General features: G+C 41.2%; 1 protein-coding gene and 1 pseudogene across 2 annotated transcripts; one reads left to right on the top strand and one right to left on the bottom strand.

Moving 5' to 3' along the window:
* LOC307098940 (14-3-3 protein beta/alpha-like) lies at window positions 1-1,461 on the top strand (annotated as a pseudogene). Its single transcript has 2 exons — window positions 1-482; window positions 1,025-1,461. The product of its transcript is annotated as a 14-3-3 protein beta/alpha-like (transcript).
* A 5,898-nt stretch (window positions 1,462-7,359) lies between these two features.
* Window positions 7,360-8,298, bottom strand: LOC307098915 (olfactory receptor 7G3; the record flags this gene model as incomplete). The annotated part of the gene is made up of 1 exon (XM_079770052.1): window positions 7,360-8,298. One exon carries the CDS (start codon window positions 8,296-8,298, stop codon window positions 7,360-7,362), a length of 939 nt encoding a protein of 312 aa, XP_079626178.1.
* Window positions 8,299-16,454: the final 8,156 nt, after the last annotated feature.

Genomic DNA, 16,454 nt, shown 5'->3' with positions numbered 1-16,454 from the left:
CGTTGCTGCTGCTTGATGAGTGGGCCTGGGAAGGAAGCGGTCACCACACTTGGAGCTCCGCTCGCCATCGTCTTTGTCCCTGCCAACCTCCCACGGGAATGACCATGGATAAAAGTGAGCTGGTGCAGAAAGCCAAACTCGCCGAGCAGGCTGAGCACTATGATGACATGGCTGCAGCTATGAAGGCAGTCACAGAACAGGGGCATGAACTCTCCAATGAAGTGAGAAATCTGCTCTCTGTCGCCTACAAGAATGTGGTAGGCGCCTGCCGTTCTTCTTGGCGTGTCATCTCCAGCATTGAACAGAAAACAGAGAGGAACGAGAAGAAGCAGCAGATGGGCAAAGAGTACCAGGAGAAGATAGAGGCAGAACTGCAGGACATCTACAACATGTTCTGGAGCTGTTGGACAAATATCTTATTCCCAATGCTACACAACCAGAAAGTAAGGTGTTCTACTTGAAAACTAAAGGAGATTATTTTAGACTAGAGGCCCAGTGCACAAAATTTGTGCATGGGGGGGTGGGGAGGGTGTCCCTCAGCCCAGTCTGCACCCTCTCCAATCTGGGACCCCTCAAGGGGTGTCCGACTGCTGGTGGGATTGGACCTAAACGGCAGTCAGACATCCCTCTCACAATCCAGGACTCCTGGCTCCCAACCGCTCGCCGACCTGCCTACCTGATTGCCCCTAACCACCGCTTCTGCCTGCAGCCTGATCACCCCCTAATCACTCTCCTCCCAGTCTGATCGACGCCTAACTGCTCCCCTGCCAGCCCGATTGTCCCTAACTGCCCTTCCCTGCCAGTCTGGTCACCCCTAATTGCCCTCCTCTGCAGGCCCATTTGCCCCCAACTGCCCTCCTCTGCAGGCCTGGTCCCTCCCAACTGCCCTCCCCTGCTGGTCTGATCACACTCAAGTGCCCTCCCCAGCTGGCTATCTTGTGGCAGCCATATTTGACCACATGGGGGTGACCATCTTGTGTGTTGGAGTGATGGTCAATTTGCATATTACCTCTTTATTATATAGGATATCTTTCTGAGGTGGCTTCTGGAGACAATAAGCAAACCACTGTGTCGAACTCTCAGCAGGTTTACGAGGAAGCATTTGAAATAGTAAGAAAGAAATGCAGCCTACACACCCCATTCAACTTGGCCTGGCACTGAATTTCTCAGTGTTTTACTACGAGATTCTGAACTCTCCTGAAAAGGCTTGCAGCCTGGCGAAAACGGCATTTGATGAAGCAATTTCTGAATTGGATACACTGAATGAAGAGTCGTATAAAGACAGCATGCTGATCATGCAGTTGCTTAGGGACAATCTCACTCTGTGGACGTCGGTAAACCAGGGAGATGAAGGAGATGCTGGGGAGGGAGAGAACTAATGTCTATTGTGCTCCGTGATCTGTTCAGTGTCACTCTGTACCCTCCACATATATCCCTTTGTGCGATAAAAAAAAAAAAGAATTGTACATTGACTTTTCGATTTTTCACAGCCTCAGCCTAGCAAAAATGGTCCATGGGATAAAAGCTGGTATTTGTATCTTAAACTCAGATTGGTCACATAAATGCCACGGCATTCTGAAGTTTTGATTTTTAACATGGATAGGATTACTGTGTGTTTAATTTTTTTAAAAACTGAACACTGTGATTATGGGGTTTTGTAACTAAGCAGAACTCTTACTGGTAGAAAAAATAGACCTGCATTATCTGTAACTTTGGGGAAAGTTTAAACAGTCACTGAAATACTGCTCCATTGTAAAGTTGTACAGAAAGTTGTAGTGATTATATTGTGATGCTGGGACTTGGAGTGAGATACCTGTCATTTCGCATTCGAGTTTAATGGCAATTCACAGTAATTATGCCTGTTCAGGGCTTATAGACACTTGACCAGTTGGGGCTCTTGCCACTCAAAAGTTCCTGACCGCAGATGTCCAGGGTCTTCCTCTGAGGAAACTTGAAGCCGAAAATTGAAATTCTTTGTGGCAGTTAACTGGGTTAGGACACCATGAGAAGGTCCAGTGCTCATACAACACACGTGACTAAAACCCCTGTCCTACAACAATGTCACTGATTTGCAACTTGTGCTTCAGTCGTGGGATCTATTTTCCTTGTAACCATGAGCTAAAGAAGAAAGCAAGCCGTGTATCTTATGAATGGCCTTATCTGTCTCCGGGGTAGTAACTTTATGAATAATGTTCTGCAGAGATTGCCTTTTCACACGAGGAGTACTCAGTCTTTGGGTTCTTCCTAGCTCCGGGCTTTTAAATTCTGAAATCTAAACAATTCTTTCCCACTGTCTTTTTGACTGTTGTTGACTTTGTTTTTTTTCTCTTCCTTTTTAAGTTTCTGTCCTGCTGTTTTACCTTTTTTTTTTTTTCTTTTTGAAATTTATCTTTATTTTTCTTTTGTTCACAGTTTAATGCTATATAGACAGGGATAGGAGGCCTGGAGGGGGTGAGAAGGGAAATTGGTGAGCACTTTGGTGAGCAGGCCTTGTTTCAGTCAAGAAGAGCTTCCAGCACCGCAGCTCTGTCTTCTTCCAGTTTTCAGCACAGTTGTTCTTCCGTCACCAAGATCTGAATCAAAAAGTATTTTTAAATATCCATGACTCCTCTCTGTATTAACAGCCAGCCCTGATAATGCTTGTTGGTACCTGATCTCCCAACTGTACTCATCCAGCCAAGTTCACAGACGTGTTTAAACAAGACCCTCTGATGCAGGGAAGTTGCATGATCACTGCATTGGGGAGAATCCAGAATACCCAGGCCTACCAGTCTCACAGTATCCCCCCTCTCTTTAACATTCCACATAGCTGTGTTGTGGGGTCAAACCCTGGAGTCAAAAATAAGACCACCGGAGGCTGCTGATTGATTAAAAAAAGCAGGCAAGGATTTATTGAACTGGCCAGGACGGCCGCGAGAGCACCACCCGCAGGTGGAGTCCACACGACCGCGCTGTCCCAGGTGTAGGCAGTCCTTTTAAAGGTCCAAACCACAAAAATTTTCCTTTGTTCTAAATTCTAAATTCTAAAGTCTGGGAACAGCCTGCAGGGGGGTTCCCAGCCCCTGCTGGACATTATTGGAATGTGGCCCTATCTTGGGAAAGCAGGTTTTTACAGAAGCAGACCCAAGCGGAGTCAGTAATCTCTAAAGGTTATCTACAGTTTCTACTCCTGGAGCTACTGAGTCAGTGGGAATCAATCTCCTGTAGTCCTGGTCCACAGGCACAGGAAAATTACCTCTGTGAGTCTCCAGGTCTCAGTCTGGAAGCTGAGGTAACCACCCTATTGTCCAAGCAAGCAAGTGTGTACAGAAGCCAGAATAGCAGGGTTAAAATTCAAACAGCAGTTTTTACCTAAGTATGGTTGCTACCATACTTCAGCTGTAGTATCCATCTGTTTGTCCATCTGCTGAAATGAGAAAAGAAACCTTCATGCACTGATGAAAACAAACCAAAAAAAAAAAAGAAAAAAAAATTCCTCCTTTCTAGCTGAACAAAAATGTGCAGTTAAATACTTGGCACTTGAAAATGCAGTAGTGAACGTGGAACGAGCCTGTCTGTATATCTGGTAGCTCTTTCTTGCTTTGTTTTTCCTTACCAGTATTCTGCCTCACGTTTGCTTCTGTGATGGTTATATTGCCTAGCAAGCACACCTGTGGTTGTGAAAATAGTATAGCAAAAAAAGAAAATCTCCGGTTATTGATGTATTAGATTTGTGTATGTCTTTTAAACAGTTCTAGTTTCCACCTTACACGGAATAATCAGGAAATGTGTAAAGATTCAAAAGTGAAAACAAAATTTTTTTATCAGTTAAAAAAAAAGAAAAAAAAGACATTATACAGATGGCCAGCAGGTATATGAAAAGATATTGAACATCACTAATCAAAACCACAAAATATTATCTCATACCTATTAGAATGACTTTCATAAAAAAGACAAAAGGTGCTCTAGCCTGTTTAGCTCAGTGGATAGAGCGTTGGCCTGTGGACTGAAGGGTCCAGGGTTCAATTCCAGCCAAGGGCACATGCCTGGGTTGCGGGCTCGGTCCCCAGGAGGGGGCATGCAAGAGGCAGCCAATCAATGATTCCCTCTCATCATTGATGTTTCTATTTCTCTCCCTCTCCCTTCCTCTCTGAAATCAATAAAGAAATATATATATTTTTTAAAAGACAAAAGGTAAAATTTAGTGAGGATATGGAGAAAAGAGAGCCCTTGTGCAATATCGTTGGGAATGTAAATTAGTACAGTATGGAAATAGTATGAATGTCCCTCAAAAATTAGGAATAGAACTACCATATGATTCAGTCATCCCCTGCAGAGTATATATCTAAAAGGAATAAAAAAAAATCTTGAAGAGATAGTTGCATACTCGTATTCTTTACAGCATTATTCACAATACCTAAAATATAATAAAAGCTAAGTGTCCATCAATAGATGATTATATAAAGAAGATATATAAGTCAGTCATGAGAAAGAAGGAAATACCACCATTGGTGACCCCATGAATGGAATTTGAGGGCAGTATGCTAAGTGAAAGACAAATATTATATATTACTCATATGTGAAATCTAAAAAAGCTGAACTCATAGAAAAAGAGAATAGCATGGTGGTTACCAGGGGCAGGGCGTGGATGAAGGATATTTAGGTCAAAGGCACAAACTCCCAATTGTAAGATGGGTAAGTTCTGGGGAACTAAGTCACAGTATACTGATTGTAGTAAATAATATTGTATTATATACTTGAAGGTTGCTAAAACAGTATATCTTCAAAATCCTCATTACAAAAAGAAATGGTAATGATGTATGGTGATGGAAGTGTTAACTAATCCTATTGTGGTAATCGTTTCACAATATATTTGTGTTAAATTAGCAAATTGTACACCTTAGGACTTCCCGTCAAGATGGCGGATTAGGTAGACACTTTGCTTTCCTTTTGGGGGGTCCCATGTGTGGACTTGCTCCCTGACAAACTCACTCACTCTGAGCTTCCGCCCTGGGGCAGTAGCTCAAAACCACCAGGGACATACAGAAAGAGCTAAATTGTGTGGTGTCAGGGTGAGAGCTGATGGGGCAGCTCTGGCTGGGACAGAAGTGTTGACAGGCGATATTGTTCCTTTGTGAGTCCTTCTCCCCTCAACACACAGCAGGCAGGCAGGTACCATTGTTTCTTTGCTGAGCTGTCACTCCACTGGGCCTGCAAGTGCAGGTAGGTCCAAATTTGCATCTCCTTCAAACTCACCTCACCCTAGTAATTTCCCAAGGACCAACCCCACCCATCTCACACACAGGCCTGAAATTCTTTCAGTAGCTGGTCCTCACAAGCTCAGCTCAAGCTGAAAACTTTCCTAAAATCTCTCAAAGGTTCACAACCACAAAAAAGCAATAGCTGGACTTGGCATGCCCTTTATCACTTGCTAAGATGCCTCAAGAATATAGCAATACTGCTAGGTTCAAAATCACTATACAAATACCAGTTCCTTTTTTATAAGGTGAAATTTGTTTAGAATTGTGATAACTTTAACAACATTAGATAAATACTACCTGGAAATTGTTGTAAAAAAAAAAAAAAAAAAAAGATGTGATAGCCTGGCTGATTTTGCTCAGTGGTTGAGCATCAACCTGTGAACTAGAAGGTCACAGTTAGGTTCCTGGTCAGGGCTCATGCCCAAGTTGTGGGCTCATTCCCCAGGGGGTGGGGGGGACCTGTGGGAGGCAGCTGATCAATGATTCTCTATCATCATTGATGTTTCTATCTCTCCCTCCCTCTCTCTTTCTCTCTGAAATCAATTAAAAAAAATATTTTAAAGAAAAGAAATGAAAGTATACTAAGGGAAAATCTCTAACATGTTACTGAAGGACATGTTATAAAGAAGACCTAAATAAATTGAAAGAATATTTTCTTTTTGAAAAAATATATATATACAAATAATAGCACAGAGCTTTTATTTGCCTTAAATATCATTATAGATTTAATAATGAGCCGCCTTTCTGCCTTCCCATGCTGCCCAGAGGCCCGGAACTGCTAGGGGGATGCAGAATGCCGACGAGGCAAATATCCCGCCCCCGGCCGCTCAGTGTCTGAGTATGCAAATTAACCCACCATCTTTGTTGGGTTAATTTGCATACTCACTCCTGATTGGCTGGTGGGCGTTGTGAAGGTATGGTCAATTTGCATCTTTCTCTTTTATTAGTGTATATATATATATATATATATATATATATATATATATGAGCAATGGAGAAAAATATTTGACTTGATGGCAAAGAAGAGCAAAGTAGAGTAATCGCTTTACAAAATAACAAGATTAATTATGGTGCTATAGCAATATTGAGGATGGGGGAACTTTCCCTTTTCCCTCTTAGTTCTTCTGGTGGTTGAATACTTTAAATTACATTAGGCAAATTAACAGGATAATATCATCTTTTAATATGTAAGCAAGGAGAATTCACATTAGCATGAATATTTCCAAGACAGTAGGCAAAATGAGGTATGTATATCATTCTGGATTAAGAAGGGTAAGGGAGGTGTCCAAGATTTATTACTTGAGATGCGAAACAATAGCTATTCAGGAAGCAGTGATTTAGGCAGAAACCAAAATATTGTTTCAACTAGGAGGTAAAGGTATGGGATATTTATGAGAAATGAAAGGGGAATATTTACATGAAAAGAAGGAAGTAATTTCTATGGGTGCTAATAGGCTACGGAAGGAATTTCTCCAGGTCTAAATAAACTCACAGTGAAGGTGAAAATGGACTCTGTAATAAATGTAATTGAAAGTAACCTCACGGGGTGACCTGATCATAAATTCCTCACTTGGCAAGTCATGATGGGTAGTCATGACTCAAGCCTATACAAAGCTTATTTTCAGCTTAAGCAGGGCAGGCCCTGTCCATTGTTTTGTGCATCGAGGAAGAAGCCAACACATGGCAGAGTGAAGTGCAGCCCTGTGGTTTTGTGCCTGGACCTACCTGATCTCAGAAGTTTTTGTTGGGGAAGATACTTGTTTTTATCATTTGATGCTATTGGGGTTGAGACTTTTGCCTTATTACAGCTGAAGACATAAATCCTCACTGATAGAAATGAAGTATCTCAAATATTCTCAATATGTAAACTACTGTAATTATGCCAATTTCATAGATGAGGAAACTGAGTTTAGAGAGTTGAAATAAATTACCAAAGACCCAGAACTATGATTTAACAGAGGGAGGATTCAAATTCAGAGGGTCTGATTCCAAAATTCTCACCCTTAACCAATTGATCTCTGGTATGGGGAATTCAGAGGTTGGTTAGGTTCTCTGGATCTCTCATTATTTCTTTCTCTCTGTCATATTCCAGCAGTGTAAGCCCAAAGCAGCTGATGTATCAATGAAAAGATGATATTCTAGAGATGAGCTTACTCAAAGCCCCTATCATGTCCTTGTTCCTCAGACTATAGATAAATGGATTCATCATAGGGGTGACCACTGTATATATCACTGATACTATTGCACTTTTCCTGGAAGAGTGTGTAGCCTCAGAACTGAGGTATACCCCAAAACCCGTCCCATAGAACAAGGAAACAACTATTAAGTGAGACCCACAGGTGGAAAATGCCTTATACTTTCCACCAGCTGATGGGATTTTCAAAATGGAGGACACAATTCGGGTATAAGAGAAAATTATCCCAGAGAGAGGAACAACACCCAACAAACTGGTCACTAAATACACAAAGATGTTATTGATGAAGATATCTGAACAAGCGAGTTTAAGAATATGAGCTAATTCACAGAAAAAGTGGGGGATTTTCAGGTCTGTGCAGAAGGACAGCCGTAGTGCCATCAAAGTGTGGAGCAGAGCATCCAGAACACTAATAAGAAATGACAGCAGAACCAGCAGCCCACAGAGTCTGGGGCTCATGATGATGTTGTACCTCAGTGGGTGGCAGATGGCTACAAATCGATCATAGGCCATCATTATCAGAATTCCATTTTCCAATCCAGCAAAAGTCAGGACAAAGCAGATTTGGGTGAGGCAGCCCGTGTAGCTAATGGCTTTGCTCTGTGTCTGGATGTTCACCAGCATCTTTGGGATCGTGGTGGTGGTGAAACAGATGTCAACAAAGGACAGGTTGGAGAGGAAGAAGTACATGGGTGTGTGCAGGTGGGAGTCATAGATAATGGCCATGATGATGAGTAGGTTGCCAAGCACAGTGACCAGGTACATGGACAGGAACAGGCAGAAGAGGATGGGTTGCAGTTCTGGATCCTCTGACAATCCCAGGAGGAGGAATTCTGCAGTATCAGAGAGGTTTCCTGATTTCATGTTGTTGATGATCCTGATAGAAAAGATGGAGGTGATGAGAAAACACTACTTAAGGAAACTTCCTTAAACTTGTCTATATTTTTAGACCAAATCAGTTACAGATGTCTTCTCATGCTTCCTTCTCTTACTCTCTCTTCTTCTTTCCTTGCTTTATATTTCCATACAACCTACCTCATACCAGCCTCTGTCCCAAGGTTTTATTTTCCATCTATTTTTTGTATATTTAATTCATCAACTTTTAAAAATATATTTTTATTGATTTCAGAGAGGAAGGGAGAGGGAGAAAGAGAGAGAAACATCAATGATGAGAGAATCATTGATCAGTTGCCTCCTGCATGCCCCCTACTGGGGCATGCAATCCAAGGAATGTGTCCTTGACTGGAATTGAACCCAGGACCTCAGTCCGCAAGCTGACGCTCTATCCAGTGAGCCAAACCAGCTAGGGCCAGCAACTTTGTTTTTGGCTTAACATTGTGGTTCCTATATTTATCAAGATTGATATAAGGAGGTCTGGTTCATTAATTTTAACATACATTCTCTCACATCAATGGAGAAGTATTTATAGAGACACATTCACATGTAATAATAGTGTTAGAATAAGCATGGCAAATACCCACCAAATTCCACAGAGTGGTAACATCTGATGAAAGGAGGAAATAAACAATAATAAAGAGGACTTTTCCATGATGACATAAGTTATCCCTGTATGAAGGCAAAGAAAGGCCTTTCTGTGTAGATGTTGGATGTCTGAAACTCAGTTAAAAATAAAATAAAATAAAGAAGACTTTATGTAATGTGTAATACTTTATTATTTTTAAACTAGTGGCCCAGTGCATGAAATTCATACACATTAAAAGGGGATTAATTAGAGGAAATATTTTAATATTGCTATTTGCCCTTTCTCTATAATAGAAGTGTTGGAGATGAAAGAAAATTAGTAAAATGTATATGAAAATCCTCCTGTCAGAATCTGGGGCACACCATGGGACCCAGAGTCAAGTTCCCGTCCACCCACAGTACCTCAAAATCATGCAAGACCCAGACCCAGACAGCTTTACCCCCATTGGGCAAGATTCAGACCCGGCCGGCCCCACCCTTGTCAAGCCCTGCCTGGCAAGGGGCGCAGCCTCAGGTCCCCCGGCCTGGCACTGGGTGGGGGCGTGGCCTGAGGTCCCCCATTAAGCCCTACCGGGCCAGGGGGCACAGCCTGAGGTCCCCTGGCCTAGTGCTGGGGAGGGGTCGGGTGCGGCCTGAGGTCCCCTGTCAAGCCCTACTGGGTGGGGGGCCCAGTGCCACACATCCTCAGGTCCCTGCTGTTTGCTCATTAAGGCTCATTATGGGAACTCGACCTCCGCTGTAGGCGCAGCCATCTTGTGTTACAGAATCCCTGCCTCCGCTGTGGGTGCAGCCATCTTGATGGTTATGGCATGATGGTCAATTTGTATATTCCCTCTTTATTAGATAAGAAGGTGCCTGAGGCATATAGGGCAAAATTTCAGCATTAATTCTGGAAAGTGGTTGCATACTGTTTATTTACTGCTCATTTGCTCTGGTGGTTTAAAATATTTATTTTTATTTAAAATAATGTTTTGTGTAGGTTTTTGTTTTTGTTTTTGTTTTCAAAGAAAGACTGAAAATGTAAAAGAGTGAATCTCAATCTCCAATCCTGGAGTCCACACAGTAAAGAGATAGGGATGAGACTTGATTCTCCTCTAAGAATGAAATCTGAGGATCATACCTCAACATAATAAAAGCCATATATGATAAACCCACAGCAAACATCATACTCAATGGGCAAAAATTAAACCATTTCCTCTAAGAACAGGAACAAGACAGGGATGCCTGCTCTCACCACTTTTGTTTGACATAGTACTGGAAGTATTAGCCATTGTGATTGGACAACAAGAAGAAATAAAAGGCATCCAAATTGGAAAAGAAGAAGTAAAGCTGTCCTTATTTGCAGATGACATGATATTGTACATAAAAACCCGAAAGACTCCATCAAAAAACTAACAGACTTAATAAATTAATTCGGCAATGTAGCAGGATACAAAATTAACGCCAAGAAATCTATGGCATTTCTATACACCAATAGTGAACTTACAGAAAGAGAGACTAAAAAAGCAATCCCATTTACCATTGCACCAAAAAAATTAAGATACCTAGGAATAAACTTAACCAAGGAGGTAAAAGACCTATATGCGGAAAACTACAGGACACTGAATAAAGAGATAGAAGAGGATGTAAACAGATGGAAGAACATACTATGTTCATGGATTGGTAGAATTAACATCATTAAAATGTCCATACTACCCAAAGCAATCTATAGATTCAATACACTCCCCATTAAAATACCAACGGCATATTTCACAGACCTAGAAAGAACTCTCCAAAAATTCATCTTGAATAAAAAAAAAATCCCCAAATAGCCACAGCAATCCTGAGAAAGAAGAACAAAGTATACGGAATCTCAATACCAGATTTCAAGCTGTATTACAAAGCCACTGTTCTCAAAAGAGCCTGGTACTGTCACAAGAACAGACATATACCAGGGGTCCTCAAACTTTTTAAACAGGGAGGCCAGTTCACTGTCCCTCAGACAGTTGGAGGGCCGGACTATAGTTTTAAAAAAACTACGAACAAATCCCTATGCACACTGCACATATCTTATTTTGAAGTAAAAAAACAAAATGGCAAAAACACCCTCATGTGGCCCGCGGGCCGTAGTTTGAGGACGCCTGATATAGACCAATGGAATAGAATAGAGAACCCAAATATCGACCCAAACCACTATGCTCAATTAATATTTGACAAAGGAGGCATGAACATACAATGGAGTCAAGACAGTCTCTTCAATAAATGGTGTTGGGAAAATTGGACAGATACATGCAAAAAAATGAAACTAGATCACCAACTTACACCATACACAAAAATAAACTCAAAATGGATACAGGACTTAAACATAAGACGGGAAACCATAAAAATACTAGAGGAATCCACAGGCAACAAAATCTCAGACATATGCCAAAAGAACTTCTTCACTGACACTGCCCCTAGGGCAATGGAAGCTAAAGAGAAAATTAACAAATGGGACTACATCAAAATAAAAAGCTTTTTTACTGCAAAAGAAACCATCAACAAAACAACAAGAAAGCCCACTCTATGGGAGAACATATTTGCAAATGCTATCACTGATAAAGGTTTAATCTCCAACATCTACAGGCAGCTTATGCAACTTAATTGAAGGAAGATAAATGATCCAATAAAAAAATGGGCAACAGACCTAAATAGAATCTTTTCAAAAGAAGACAGAAGGAAGGCCAAGAAACATATGAAAACATGCTCAAAGTCACTAATTATTCGAGAGATACAAATCAAAACGACAATGGGGTACCATCTCACACCTGTCAGAATGGCAATCATCAACAAATCAACAAACAACAAGTGATGGCGAGGATGTGGAGAAAAAGGAACCCTCGTGCACTGCTGGTGGGAATGCAGACTGGTGCAGCCACTGTGGAGAACAGTATGGAGTTTCCTCAAAAAACTGAAAATGGAACTCCCATTTGACCCAGTAATCCCACTTCTAGGAATATATCTCAAGAAACTAGAAACACCAATCAAAAAGGATATAAGCACCCCTATGTTCATAGCTAAGATTTGGAAACAGCCTAAATGCCCATCAGCAGATGAGTGGATTAGAAAACTATGGTACATCTACACAATGGGATGCCACGCTGCTATAAAAAAGAAGGAATTCTTACCATTTGCAGCAGCATGGATGGACCTGGCTAGTATTATGTTAAGTGAAATAAGTCAGGCAATGAAAGGAAAATACCACATGATCTCACTCATTTATGGAAAATAAAGAACATTATAACCTGATGAACAAAAAGATAGATACAGAGGTAGTAAAGCACTGAACAGACTGTCAAATTACAACGGGAAGGCTGGGAAGTGTTGGGGAGGTGAGGAAAGAGATCAACCAAAGGACTTGTATGCATGCATATAAGCACAACCAATGGGCACAAGACACTGGGGGGCGGGGGTGGGATGAGGGCATGGGGAAAGGGGTCGGGGAGGCTGGGGAAAAGTCAATAGGGGGGAAAAAGGAGATATATGTACTACTATATATAATACTTTAAACAATAAAAAAATATCTATTCTCTCAAAAACAAAAAAGAATGAAATCTGAACCAAATATGGAAAAATTGAGAAGCCAAACTTACCCCACCCTTGCCCCACTCAAGACCAAATAAATGAGGGAAACCAGAGAATTGTAGAATATGTCTGGTTTTTGAAGAGGCTAAGTCATGCTCAGGTAGGGAAAGAGTCCCTAGAATTTAGAAGACACAATAGGAGCCAGAAATGATGAAAGCTGATTGCAAATTAGATGAAAGAGGGAAAGTAAATATATGAAATTAGTTTCAATTTTTACTTACAAGTTAATCCTACTGAACTTTCTCTTACCTCTTGGATGCCCTCCAGATAGGCTGGTTGAAAAAACAAGACAAAACAAAAAAAACCACAAAACTGGCCAATATCTCATAGCATTTACTGGGGTACTTAAGATTACCTAGGAACCATCAATGAGTAACTCATCTTTCCTCTGGAAATTCAAGTGTGTAGATGGGAAATCTGTCCCCAGGAAGGGCAGGTGGACCAAGAAGGTAGCTGGGCTTCTGGGAAAGAAGGATCATCTCAGGAGACTCGGGTGTGCTGGTTTTTGACCTGGGATGGGCTGTTGAGTAGAAAGGTCACAGGTAGACTATTTGTGGTCTTGGGGGCTCAATTCCCAAAACTCCTCATTATCCAAATGTGTACTGTCATATTTCACCCAAGGCAGTTCATATCCTAAGGAGCACAGCTCATAGAAAAGAACTCCTGGGTGACTGATTGCTGACCCTGAGAAGACAGGTATATACGTAATTCTCTTCCTACATGTTTCCTCTTACCTCCAGGGAATCTCATGCTTGAGGGAACTGGTAGGCTTCTCCTTAGACCAATTCCCAGCTTTATCTGAGTATCATTAAAGGACTAGAGAACCAGAGTGTATGTCTCCACAGAGACTCAGAGATGCAGAGAAGGTATCATGGGACCATCTCCACAAAGTCACTCTAAGAAAATTTTCTCTTTTCTTAATTAAAGTCCTTTCATAAATGAGGTTGGTACTATTGCAAAAAAGGGGGCGCAAAGAAACCAATTTAGTAGTTACTTGGCCGGGTTTTTAGAGGTTGCCTGAAAAATAGATACTAAAACCAACACTCTTATAGAGATCACAAAAAAGCACTATCTATAAAGGAAGCAATTGATAAAATGACTGCATTAACACTGGTAAACTTTGAATAATATAAAGGAACTCTCTGTATTATTACTTCAACTTTTCTGTATGTGTGATAGTAGTTCAATAAAAGTTTTAAAAAGTCAAAAAAATTAAAACCCAAAGTTGTAGTCCTGGCCCTGACCAGTGTTATGGGGTCGAACCCTGGAGCCAAAATAAGACCACCGGAGGCTGCTGATTGATTAAAAAAAACAGGCAAGGATTTATTCAACTGGCCAGGACGGCCTCGAGATCACCAAATGCAGGTGGAGTCCACACGACCGCCCCGTTTCAGGTCTCACCAGACTTTTTAAAGGTCCAAACCACAAAAATTTTCCTTTGTTTTAAATTCTAAATTCTAAATGCTGGGAACAACCTGCGGGGGGGGGGGGGGGGGGGGGAGGGGGGGGTGGGAGGGGGGAGGGGGGGTTCCCAGCCCCTGCTGGACATTATTGGAATGTGGCCCTATCTTGCGAAAGCAGGTTTTACAGAAGCAGACCCAAGCGGAGTCAGTAATCTCTAAAGGTTATCTACAGTTTCTACTCCTGGAGCCACTGAGTCAGTGGGAATCAATCTCCTGTAGTCCTGGTCCACAGGCACAGGAAAATTACCTCTGTGTCTCCAGGTCTCAGTCTGGAAGCTGAGTTAACTACCCTATTATTTAAGCAAGTAAATGAGTGTAGAAACCAGGATAGCAGGGTTAAAATTCAGACAGCAGTTTTTACCTGAGATGAATATTCTTAAGGTCTTACTTCACCAGGTAGCTCAGTTATTAGAGTGTTCTCCTGATATACCATGGTTTTGATTCCCACTCAGGATACATATAAGAAAGAAGTAGAACAATAAATTGATATCTCTCTCTCTCTCTCTCTCTCTCTCTCTCTCTCTCTCTCCCTTCTTCCTCTCTCTGTCTTTTCCTCTCTATCTCTAAAATCAATAAATTAAAAATTTTTTTCAAGTGGTATGGCTACATACTCATTAAAATGGCCAAAGTGAAAAAGACAATGTAAAATATTGGCAAGATAGTGGAGTTGTATATTGGTTGGTTTCCAAACTACTTTGGAAAATTGTTTGGTTGTATTAATTAAATGTGACCATGTGTATTCCCTGGGCCCCATAAATTGCACTCATAAATATATTTCCAACAAAAATACATACAACTGTGAACCAAAAATATGTATACAAATGTTTATAGTAGAACTATTTGTAAATTACTCCAACTATAAACAACTTAAATGCCCAAAACAATGGAATGAGTAAATTGGGCTGGAATCAAGCAGAACCTGACAGAATCCTCTCCCTCATCCCACACAACAGTTGAAATTTTAAAATATAGGCATACATTCTCCCCACCCCCCAAAGGCAGCAGCAGTTAACTGAAACCCAAAACCTTCCCTTGATAGGCTTCTCTATCCAAATACTTGGCAGAAATCAATTAAAATGCAGACATTCAGACTACACCAAGCCACACCCTTCTCTCTCTGTGCACATGGGTAAGTATTTCTTTTTGTGTTTTCTGTCCATTCAAATGTCATTTCATCAAAATTACATTCATTGTGAGCCCAACATCCAATATAAAGCCAGTCTTCTCTTATTTCACTGAGAGCTCTCTCTTCTTCCTATGTAGCCCTTGTCATGATATGTAATTATACATTTAGTTCTTTGTTTACTTATCATCTTTCTCTTCCTCTAGATTGCAATGTCCAAAAGTATAAAATAGTGGTCTTTTCGCTTTAAAATCCTATACCCAATCACCAGCACATCATTAGCCATATGGTAAGTGTCCAATATTCTGAGTGAAGAAATAAATGGGTCACCAAATGATCAATTCTGCCTTCCATCTGGCCCCCAAATCATCCCTTGGTTCTACATTGCAACCATCAAGAATCTTCCTAAACCCTGTGGACAAAAACGGGGTCACATACTAAACCTGACAATCTCAGAAGAGGCCAGCATGGTAGGATTTATAAACGCAGAGACTGAAATTAACCACATTGGGTGGTCTAAACATAAAATTCTCTAACTAAAAGCAACTCATGGTGTTATTGTCTAGTTATTAGCTAGTTATTAATATTAATAATAGAAAGCAAAAGGGGAAAATGGACACATGGGCAGTGAAGTCAGGGATGATGTAGGAAAGTGCTTGTCTGTCAGTCTAACCTGGGAAAAAGGTAAGTGGCTAGAGGGGTGGAGGAATCCTGAAGGATTCATTGGTTAAGCTCCCAGTTACAATCCCCAGACAAAGAAGTCTCTCTCTCTCTCTCTTGCTTGTTTGCTCTTGTGCTCCTGTTTCTCTCTTGCTCTGTGACCTACCCTCACCTGTGCCCCTCCTTAGCCATGTGGCCATGCGGACCCCACATGCAGTGAACTGAAACTAGCCTAGCAAATGTTGGGCTCGACTGTGCTTTAATATGGAGCAGAGACCCTGGGCAGTGGCTTTAATCCTAGCTCTGCTGAAAACAGATGGACTTTTATGGCCAGGTGGAAGGAAATTGGACCTTCAAAACCCAAGGGTTTAATTCCACAGAAATAAATAGCATTCATCTTCCCATGTGAATCTCAGGAAATTCCTTTTCTTGTGGCATCACAAGAATTCCACTTCCACAGGCAACAGGTGGGGACACAAAGGACACCCCACCAATAACAATGATGGGGGTCGTGGCCTGGGCCTGTAACTTTTGACAAAGGTCACTCTTTACCTTAAGTAAACCTGCCATTGGCTTTTTGCATTTAAGATAAGATACCCTTGGAATGTCAGAGTAATCCCCTATTTCTGAACCCCTCAGGGTATGTCAATGTGAGAAACATCTAAACCTGTAAGAATTTTTTAGTTTAT

This window comes from Cnephaeus nilssonii, assembly GCF_951640355.1.
Source record: "Cnephaeus nilssonii genome assembly, chromosome: 5".
Lineage (NCBI taxonomy): Eukaryota > Metazoa > Chordata > Mammalia > Chiroptera > Vespertilionidae > Cnephaeus > Cnephaeus nilssonii.
This window is presented reverse-complemented; position numbering and strand designations above follow the sequence as displayed.